Source organism: Poromitra crassiceps, assembly GCF_964638095.1.
Source record: "Poromitra crassiceps genome assembly, chromosome: 12".
NCBI lineage: Eukaryota > Metazoa > Chordata > Actinopteri > Beryciformes > Melamphaidae > Poromitra > Poromitra crassiceps.
Window position 1 is genome coordinate 9,118,120 of NC_139632.1, and position 11,211 is coordinate 9,129,330.

Sequence of the window (11,211 nt, forward strand, 5' to 3'; positions counted from 1 at the left end):
AGAGTTACAAATTGTTTTACAAAGTTAGGAGGAAAAATGGAAAAAGACAACAAGAAAAGAAACAATTGCAGTAAATAAAAAAGTAAATAAACAATAAACAATAAATAACAACGAAAAACAACGATCATATCAACCAATTTGTATAATTATCTTCTTAATTCACTGGGGTATCGGGCATGGGCGTCTCACTCTAGTGTCAGACAGATAGACCAACAATAAAACAGTGTCAGATTGATTGATGGACCGCGCAACCAATCAGCTGCCGTGTTGTAAGAGCAGCTACTGCGCTGTTTTCGGGAATAGGGACGTGACTTGTCAGGAAGAGAGATGAAAACTGAGTCTCCGCTTATCCTACTAGTACCAGACTACTACAACGACAAGAACTTGCTTGGAAATAGCCAATACTCTTCTTTGGGGACACTGCACATCTTTTCTACTGAGGTCTCTTGGTAACAAACAGTCAGCGAACGATACTTTCCATCTCGTTAGAGAGGAGATACGACTCGGACCAAGAGTCTAATGTACAAAACGAAACGTCGGAAGTAACTTGCCAGCTGTCTGGCTAAGCTTGCTAGGTGAGTACCTAACCCCTTTAAAACGTTACTTCTGATACTGTTTCTGTCCTTTGATGACTGAAACACACACATAGCGGTTACTTGCTTGACTGTCATTCTCCTTTGTTGTTAAACGGCAATAATCTGCTTCTGGTTGCTTGGACGAGCTAATTCGGCTAATAGTAGCAGCGAGCTAATGTCAACTAACTACATGTATCCTTGGCATCCCTGGGCCGTCTCACACACACGGGCTACAAACCTTTTTCATGCCAGGAACACTGGACCACAAACCCACTAGTACTACATACGATTTTTTATCCCGATAAGAATGTTGTTAGGAGTGTCTGTGGACTGTGTACTGAATTATATTATAGGCCTATAACATTTACTGTCTAATATAGGTGGGGAGATAGCAGTCAGGGTATATTCTTATTGTTGGGACCCACTGTCTGGAACTCCCCAACGATGGTTGGTTCCTGGTCCTGGAACACACTTTTGCAACAACTACCCTATTACACAGTAGAGTGCTCCAGAGGGTCCCCGACCCAAGGGAAATAGATTGTATTCATTTGCTGGAACTTCGCACAATCAGATAACAATAAATAATGACTGTTTTCATCATAGGTTTCACTGCTATCTCCTCTCCTCGACCTAATATTACAGTACAAATTCTGTCCTAAATAATATCTAACTATAATAATAACAACAACAACAACAACAACAACAATAATAATAGTAACAATAGTAATAATACTGTAATAATAATGTAATGATGTAATGTATAATGTAATAATAAAAATAATGGGGAGAAATCTCCTCAGATGGGGGACAAAAAATATGTGGCTTCATGAATTTCGATTTAGGGGGTTCTTGTGATGAGTAGGTACGGGAAGTCCTGGGACACACACACACACACACACACACACACACACACACACACACACACACACACACACACACACACACACACACACACACACACACACACACACACACACACACACACACACACACACACGGAGTTCCTGAATCAAATCAGACATTCAGTAAAGAAAGCTTTTGCACACCTGAGAGGGAGTCTCAGTGACAGGTGCATAGGAGAAGAATGGCAGTCCACAAAAATGGACAACAAAATAGAAAAGGGCACAACCCTTTGTACATCAACATATCACATACCTAATTTAGAATAATGGCAGATTGTATTACTCATCAATTACTTTAATTTAAAGATAGACTATAGTTATTTCAATTTAACCTTTATTGTAGGCATTTTAAGTCTTAGAGGTTTATTTCAGTTGAAAAGGAAATACCTTTTGCATTTGGTACTATTTTGTAGGGATGGGCATCGAATTTCGAATTTTCGAATAATCGTTGTTATTATCAAGGTCGACTTTTATTATTGAAATTCGAAATTCGAAAAAAAAAAAAAAAAAAAAAAATTTTTTTTTTTTTTTAGTGAAATGTTGCATTGTCTCCCCTGATTCTAAGTATAGTCAAATCGCTTGGTTTGAGCAAGTAAAACAATTTTTATAAGCATTTTAAGCAAGGTTTATGGAAAAATGAATGGTGGATGAAATCCCATGAAGAGGGAGAGGGGGTGACTTTGGCACCCCTTTGGCACTCAGACCTGAGCCTACTAAATATTTAATGAACCACTCATGATTGTCAAAACTGTTTTTTATTTTCGAAAATGTCAATGTCATGTAACATGTTCTTTAAAAAAAAAAAAAAAAAAAAAAAAAAAAAACATTTTTTATTTTTTTTACATTTTTATTTTTATTTTCGAAATTCGAATTAAATTCGAATTTGGCCAGCGAAAATTCGAATAGTGTTTTTGCTAGAAATGCCCATCCCTACTATTTTGTAGCATTTATTTCAGGTCACTACTTTGATATACAGTATTAACAGCATTGGAAACATGCCGTTATATTTGATAAGCATTTCAATAGGGATGCATGATATATCGGCAATCATCGGCATCGGTCCGATGTTGCAATGTTGATATCGGTTATGGTATTGGCCAAATTTTTCACATTGAGAGGAAACAATGTGGTAAATCTAATAGGCTATTTATGGGCTTTTCCAGATGTTTTGGAAATAAAGAAATGAATTATGTTTCAAATTCACAGTGTTTTTCAGTGTGTACAACATTTTATTATCATAGAAATGTGTTTTTATACAGATCATATCGATATCGGTTACCCGCCATAACAGCAATGTTAATATTGGTATGTTAATATCAGTATAGGCCAAAATGTTAATATCGGTGCATCGTTACATTTCAATAATATCACTGAGTGGACCTTTTCTTGTGTTTAGACAACCTCTCATTGCTGCTTTATCATGCAGCCTACTGTATAGTCTGCCCACAGTATTTCCCTCCAAATCTGGCTGTAACATAAACTGTCACCTGTCATAGCAGATTTAAATGTAAAGAAAGTGATGAGCATAATTTTAATTCTTAAAAAATAGTTTTATGGTGTTGAGAGAGGCGTGGCAGGCTGATCTGAATGTACAATTCACGGATGCTGAATGGTCAGACATATTCTCAAGAATACACTCCTCATCAATAGTGTGCCAGGCACGGCCTAATTCAATTCAAGGTGGTACACAGGCTGCATCTGTCTAGAGTCCGACTCTCAAAGATGTATCCGTTAGTTGATAGGTGTAGGTGTAAGTTCTCGCCTGCGACACTAGCTCATACATTTTGGTTTTGCCCACGGCTCTCAGGTTACTGGTCCTCCATTTTTGAAGCCCTATCTAACATATTTGACAGACCAATAGACCCAAATCCTTTAACAGCCATCTTTGGCATCCAGTGTGAAGACGATCACCTCCCCAGGGCACAGTCCAACTGTATTGCTTTTGTCACACTCTTAGCCAGGAGACTCATTTTATTAAATTGGAAGCAGGCTGCCCCTCCTTCTTTTAAACACTGGATCAGAGATACATTACAATTTTTGAAACTAGAAAAGATTAGATTCAGATTGGCTGTACGAGGGCCTAAGTATAATTTCGATAGCATATGGCAACCCTTTATTAAATATATTATTGACCAACTGTGAGAGAGCAGTGTTTAATAGCAGCAGAGAAGAAGTGGTTTACTGTGAGACAAATAACTGTACGCACAGTCGCACACACATCTGTCCATTATTGTTATTGTTGTTGTTGTAGTTGTTTTTATTTTGTAGTTTTTTTTTTTTTTTTGTCAGTCCCCATGGGGTGGGTGGGGGGTGGGAGGGGGGAGGGAAAAAAGAAAAAGAGTTTTCATACACTTTTGTATTTCGTGACATCCATGTTTTTGTGAAAACTGAGAAATAAAGTGATAAAAAAAAATATATATATATATAGTTTTATGATTACAAATATTTTCTCCAAGTTAAAGTGTTTTGGGTCTAACATTTACGTATTTGTGCATAGGCTCCCTTCCCTATAAGTAAGGTAATGAAATTTAGTGGGATTTAAAATTGAGTTGAATTGCCTTACTCAATGATCTTGTAAAGATGAATGTAATATTTCCAAACAAACAATAACTTGCTGTTTCATGTATTTTTCTGTGTTATGGAAAAGGTCAGAATCAATTCATTAGAATAAAGATGGTAAGCTTTAAATCAGAGTCAGGCCACCGTGTGCCATGGAGAGTGCAGGTCTTTGTTCCAACCAAACACTACAGCAGGTGATTTCACTCATATGTTGTTCCTGCTCTGGTTGAAGGTGTGTTAATTAGGGAGGCACCGATATGAACATTTTGGCCGATATCGTTAACGGATATTAACATTGCTGTTATGGCCAATAACCAATAATATTTAGTGATGTCGATATATTCTGTAAAAAAATAATAAAATTTTGGACTGAAAAACACATCTAAACACTGTCTCAACATGCATTTATTTGCAAAACATTTGGAGAAGCCCATAAATCATAGATTTACACAGCATTGTTTGCTCTCAATATACACATTTTGGCCAATACTGAAAGCTGATATTGCTGTTATTTTGCTCATCGGACCAATACTGACATATTAAAAAAATTACTAACATCAGCCGATACCGATATGATTGCCGATATATCGGGCAACTCTAGTGTTAATCAGTGAAATCAAATCACCTGGTGTCGTGTTTGGTTGGAACGAAAACCTATGGCTGATGATCAATATGTGTTCTTGTGCGTTCTTGTCTCCTCCGTGACGCGTTTGACCTAATATCTAACTTTACTGCCCACGCATGATTCCAAAACATTCCAAATCATCGGATGATGATTTGACCAACAAGAACTTGAAAGCCCAACGGCGCATTGCGTCTACAGTACAGAGCCGATTAGTTTGATGAGAAGATCGTTCTCTCAAAGACGACTTGGGAAGAAGTCAAGCTAATTAACTGCACCCAAATTGCATATTTGAATTAACAGCTAACTCCGTTAGCTCTTAATTAAATTAAATGTTTTCGCCCCCGTTTTTTTGTTTGTCTCTCCGTTTGTCGGCAGGGTATCTCAAAAAAGTTATGAACGGATTTGCACAAAACTTTGTATAAAAGTAGGTCATGGGCCAACTTAGAACTGATGAACTTTCCGTGCCCACTGGTCTAAAGGGGGGGGGGGGGGGGGGGAGGGCAGTGGACACCATGTGGCCACCCACAAAAAGGCGCCTAACTTCCAAACGGAGTAAATGTGGGCTCCGATTACAAGAGTTCCGATTTGCCCCTCCTGAGAATCGGAGGAGAAATGTGGGTCTGGGTTGGAACCGTTGTATCTGCTAGCTTTGTACAGATCAAATCTAGCCTGATATCAGACCGAATTGTCAACTCACTCTTCAGTTTGACATTGCTGCTTCCATTCTACAATCAATCTCTAGATCATTTTGACCATGGTCTCATACATGTACGTACTGTATATACATGTACGTATGTATGTAGTGAGGGGGAAGTGTGGAAAGAGAGGGAGATTGAGAAACTGTCCGAGTGACTGACTGACTCACCGCAGCAGCCATAGGCTACTGATGATGACTCATTGAAATGCTCTTCTCAAGAAAGCAATACATGAGAAATGACACATGTCCGAGTGGAGATACGTACATGCTAGACCTCCTGGGCTACTCTGCTTAGTCATGCTAGACCTCCTGAGCTACTCTGTTTAGTCATGCTAGACCTCCTGAGCTACTCTGTTTAGTCATGGTTATAGCTGAGAATCACACGTGTCATCATCACAAAACAATTTCAATTATCATCGCTGTCAGTTAAGGTTTAGCAAGTGGAATAATTTGACAGGAGGAGGACACAAGGAAGTGCTTGAGATAGATAGAGCACCCCATTTAACGAATGAATGAAATATAAAGAACTTCATATGAGATGAACAGGAGGAACGATGAGCAAGGAGGTACAGCGGAATAAAAAAAGGGAGAAATGTCAGTTGGTAGATGATGTAACTCATAAGAAAGACATCTATCCTACTATACCTGGCTAATGCTATAGCCTAAGGTGCTGTGAACAGAACAAGGGGGAGTAGCCTGCTTCATGCGCTAGTTTGTGAGCTCTCTGCTACAGCCTTTGATGCTGTGAGTCTTCTAAGACACCAACAACGTTCATTGATGTGAGTCAGTCCAGTGTCCATTGATGCCAGTTAGTGTTTGAGGTCACATGCATTAGTTAGTTACCTGTGTGACTTGTGTTTGGAGGCTGGAGCTGTTTCCTCACTGTGTTGTGAGCAGGTTGTGAACAGAGCTGTTTCCTCACTGTGTTGTGAGCAGGTTGTGAACAGACTCAGCCATTCAGTCTTTTGGGATCAGCTGCTCATGCTCTTTGACCCTTGACAGAAGCGTTATTTGGAACTTAGCATCACATTTTCACATTTTCCTCCATCATCAAAATCTTAAAGTTGTAATGTATAAAAACGTTAGAAGTGCACATTAGATTTGTGTTGTTTACAAATTACTGGTCTTTTAAAAGTGCAAATGATGTATGGATGCTTTTGTAGCATGTTTTTCTATCAACCTCTTTTTACTTCTTTCATTTACCCCTACTATCCATCCATCCATCCATCCATCCATCCATCCATCCATTCATCCATTCATCTATGGTATCTGTCTGTCTATCTGTGTCTGTCTGTCTGTCTGTCTGTCTGTCTGTCTGTCTGTCTGTCTGTCTGTCTCTGTCTGTCTCTGTCTGTCTGTCTGTCTGTCTCTGTCTGTCTGTCTGTCTGTCTGTCTGTCTGTCTGTCTGTCTGTCTCTGTCTGTCTGTCTGTCTGTCTGTCTGTCTGTCTGTCTGTCTGTCTCTGTCTGTCTGTCTGTCTGTCTGTCTGTCTGTCTCTGTCTGTCTGTCTGTCTGTCTGTCTCTGTCTGTCTGTCTGTCTGTCTGTCTGTCTGTCTGTCTCTGTCTGTCTTCATTTATCAAATCATTTAGAATCTTCACATAGCAAAAAAAAAGGAAAAAAGAAGAAGCTTACAAACAACGAAACTCTCTCTCTGTTGTGACTGTGTGTATGTACTGTAATACCACCATGCAGACTGATTGAGGAACTCAAACAAACGTGTCAACATTTTGTTATCGTTTGTCACCAAGTTCCAAGCAAAGCAGATTGAGCAAGCTCATCTTAAAAAGCACTGACACAGGGGGCACGGTGGCGCAGTGGTAAGCGCTGTCGTCTCACAGCTAGAAGGTCCTGGGTTCGAGTCCCGCCTGGGACGCTGTGAGCGCTGAAGCAGTGCGTGCCCGTCCGCATGTCCTCGAGATCCGGGTGGGGTCGTCAAAAAGGGCCTTTCTGTGTGGAGTTTGCATGTTCTCCCCGTGCCCCCTGGGGGTTTCCTTCATATAGGAACCCCCTTCACCAAAACATGCAATATCCTCGTCGCTGAAGTGGTGCCTCCTCTGGTCGTTCGGGGGCGCCTGTTCGGAGGGAGGGGAACTCGTTGGAATAGCGTGATCCTCCCACGTGCTATGTCCTACCGGTGAAGCTTCCCCTGTCAGGTGAAAAGAAGCGGCTGGCTAACTGCCCATGTCTCGGAGGAAGCATGGAGCCAGTTTCGGCTCTCCCCAGATCCTGAGAACCTGACAAGCCCCCTGTGCAAATAGTGAAAGTAAACTAGAGGCACATATAGTCCTCTTGACATCCTGACCCTACCAGACACATGGGAGAAATCCTTCACATTCAGTGCTGGCCTGGCCCCGCCCCCATGTGCTTCACTGGAACTGTTCTGTGACCGACAGTCAAGGACGGAGTTTTTATAGAGCCAAGAAGACTGCTGGAAGGAAGGAAGGAAGGAAGGAAGGGGAAACACTGCTTAATGACCTCTTCAGAATGCACTGGGGTTCAGCTCAGCTCAGCTGTGCCAGTGGAGGTGATGGGCTGATGGAGGAGGACAATAGCTTGGTTTCCAAACAGGGCGAGATACGCATGACTCATCATCGATATGATGTCACTTGATTACCCTGCTGGCCAAAACACTGCTGTGGTTCTCATTGTGATTCACAGCCAACAAAAACATCTTGCTACATTGTCTCCAGTACATCAGTGTCTACAGTACAGTCACTACAGTCCAGTCAGTACAGTACAGTCAGTACTATAGAACACTCAGTACAGTACAGTCAGTACTATAGAACAGTCAGTACAGTACAGTCAGTACTATAGAACAGTCAGTAGTACAGTACAGTCAGTACTAGATTGTCTACAGTACATCAGGGCTTTTCAAAGTGGGGGCGGGGGGCACTAGGGGGCCCTCAGCAAATTCATGGAAATGCTTTAAACAACATCTTAAAGTCGAGCTGAACCCAAGAAGGACTTTTCTTTTCTTTTAGTTCAAATACCTGGGTATGCAGTGCACCTATTTAATAATGTATTCAAAACAAATCACAACAATCTAATTTCTTTAGTTTTTCACACTTTTTCACATCAAAAGTTCGTTTTTCAAGATCTCATTGATAACAGTAATGTACAGTTTGCTGACGTCACCTAGTACTATCAAATTTCTACCCCATTTCAACCAATCATATCACGACATGCAGCTGTCAATCAAATCTTCATTTCTGGATAATTTTCTCTTCCAAATGAAGTAGAAAATGGCGCCTAGTGCCTGTCATCTGGCAGAATTCATATCCCATAAACTAACTACTAACTTGGCCAATTGTTAGAAACATGGATAAAAAACAAAAACTATAATCTCTAAGAATGCAAAGAAATGTAACTGGCTCATTAAAACGCGCATTCCAGGGATATCGTATCGTTATAGCAGCGATAATGGCGCGCGCATCCGAGAGCTTGGTTGTCAGGGGTTGCACCTCGGAGATTCCAGGCCGACGTGCTGCACTCTCCGCTCGGCAACACGAAGGCAGCTGGCTGCCTGCGGCTCGCTGAGCTCCACTCCTCCCTTCAAAAGGCTCTTACCGAGGTGAGCGCCACAACATACTGAATCCCACTCGATTTGGAGGCGGAACACGCCAGGATTGGCCAAAGCCCAATCCAGTCCCCAGAATTGTCAAATAAAATCATGGACATGATACTATGACCCGCCTCTCAACCTGTCATCTTAGACAAACTATGTTTTTCAGTCTGAAACGAACTCATATGCACGTGATGAACAGGTTCAGTTCGACTTTAATGGGGAAGAAAATGATTCAGTTATACGTATTATATCTTCTGATATACTACTGATGTTGTCATGATACAAAGCTGGTTGAAAATCGTAGTCATGAAGGTGAATCTCCACCAAGACTTTGTGTTGATGTCATCAGCACAGTAGAGGACGTATATTAAGAGTATGATTGACATAATTTAATTTCATTGATCTGGGTCCAGTGAAATCATCACTGTGTGTGTGTGTGTGTGTGTGTGTGTGTGTGTGTGTGTGTGTGTGTGTGTGTGTGTGTGTGTGTGTGTGTGTGTGTGTGTGTGTGTGTGTGTGTGTGCGTGCGTGCGCGTGCGTGCGTGCGCGTCCATGCACACATGTTTTGGGGGTAGTACCTATTATTTATGTCTATGGGTCGTACGCAGTAATGGTGCTATGAATCATCAGGCAGATGTGAACAGCATCACTGTTGCTGCTCAGCTCACCACAGGATCAATTTCTATTTCTCTTCACCGTAACACACACACACACACACACACACACGCGCACACACACACACACACACACGCACACACACACACACGTCACACACACGTCACACACACATCTTTGATTGCTCATGATCTGATCACTACCCAGGCCAGCACCACCCACCCACTTCCTCAGAGTTCTTACTGTTTGCAGCGCCTTACAATGTAAATATAGGTTCTAACTATTTCTGATCTTTAGTAGTAAAACAAAGAGAATGTTGGTTTTGTCAGTCCAGTGAGCATCAAGATGAGTTTTCCTTCATCAGAAGAGTCCTCAGAGAAATAATAAGCACTAAGCAAAGAAACTGTGCATGCCTTTCTTTCACTTGTGCCATTTTGTGCCCCAAACTGAATGAGATTGAACGTTTACTCTGAAGTACATCAAATGAAATCCTCACTCAACAAGCATTGCAGACAGGAGCTAACCCATTGATACCTGATGCAGCATTTGTGTGTGTATCCCTTTAAGACCGCGAACCGCGCGACGCGGTTCGCGGTCTTAAAGGGATACACACACAAATGAGGGATATACACGCAAACGCTGCATCAGGTATCAATGTGCTAAAGGGGTAATAATAATAAGATGACCAACCTTATTTCTCTCTTTGTCTTCATCTAGTGTCTGAATGCCAACTCTGTGGGTGATGGAGCTGAGCAGGCAACTGTGTGGGAAGATGAGGAGGTCCAGCAAGAGGGCCCAGCTCTCCTGCTCCCCCACGGCCTCGTCTCTCCGCGGCCTGGAGATCCACTTCTACCTGCCAGACGTGCAGCGGCTGGAGTACTTCAGAGACTGCTACACTGCCGAGGACCTCTGCGTGGACGCCGCCAAGAAATGCTGTGAGTCACTGCCTGGTTTTTTTCTCCAGTTGGTAAAAAAATGCAACAAAAAATGCGAATTCTGCTTATTTTTTACACTTTGTTATCGAATGAAGCCAATGCTGTTTCTTATCTTGGCAATTTTGACAGCAAAGAAATCGAATGTTTCTTTGAAAAACCGAATAGAGAGGCAAAGTGCCCGCCTACTTCCTGCTTCAGCTCAGCACTGTACAAGAGATTTTTATCCGCCATTTATTTTCCCATAGACATTTCGTAAAATGCTTATAAAAATAGTTTTACTTTGTCAAACCAGAACGGTTCAGCTATGGAATCGGGAGAGACCATAGAACATTTCACTCCGACCAAAACAAAAAAAACACACATCGAAAAAATATTGTCTTTAAAGCTTTAGACAACAGCCTGAAAACAGAAGGATGAAATTGCTCTCAACATGGATCTTTTTTGCCATCTCTCTTCCTCTCTTCTCAGCGATCTCTCCCTTGTGCCATAACCTGTTCTCCCTGTACGACGAGACCAATGACCTGTGGTACCCCCCGAACCACGAGTTCAAGATCACAGAAGAGACCAGTATCAAGCTGCACTATCGCATCCGGTAAGAATGGCATCACAACAGATCTGGACTACGTAGGACTTGAATAATTATCCAGCTCTGTCATGTAGCCTGTCGCTGAAAAATCATCGTGTCAGATCAAGACATTTTTCTGATTGACGTGCATGTCAATAATATTTGATATTTTA

General features: G+C 41.5%; 1 protein-coding gene across 1 annotated transcript in view; it reads left to right on the forward strand.

Moving 5' to 3' along the window:
• Positions 1–220: 220 nt before the first annotated feature.
• Positions 221–11,211, forward strand: part of jak1 (Janus kinase 1) — a 48,152-nt gene continuing 37,161 nt past the window's right edge. The window contains exons 1-3 of the mRNA XM_083648464.1: positions 221–575; positions 10,256–10,473; positions 10,942–11,065. Coding sequence (XP_083504590.1) covers positions 10,263–10,473; positions 10,942–11,065 — 335 coding nt within the window. The 5' untranslated portion in view covers positions 221–575; positions 10,256–10,262. The remainder of the gene's footprint in view (positions 576–10,255; positions 10,474–10,941; positions 11,066–11,211) is intronic.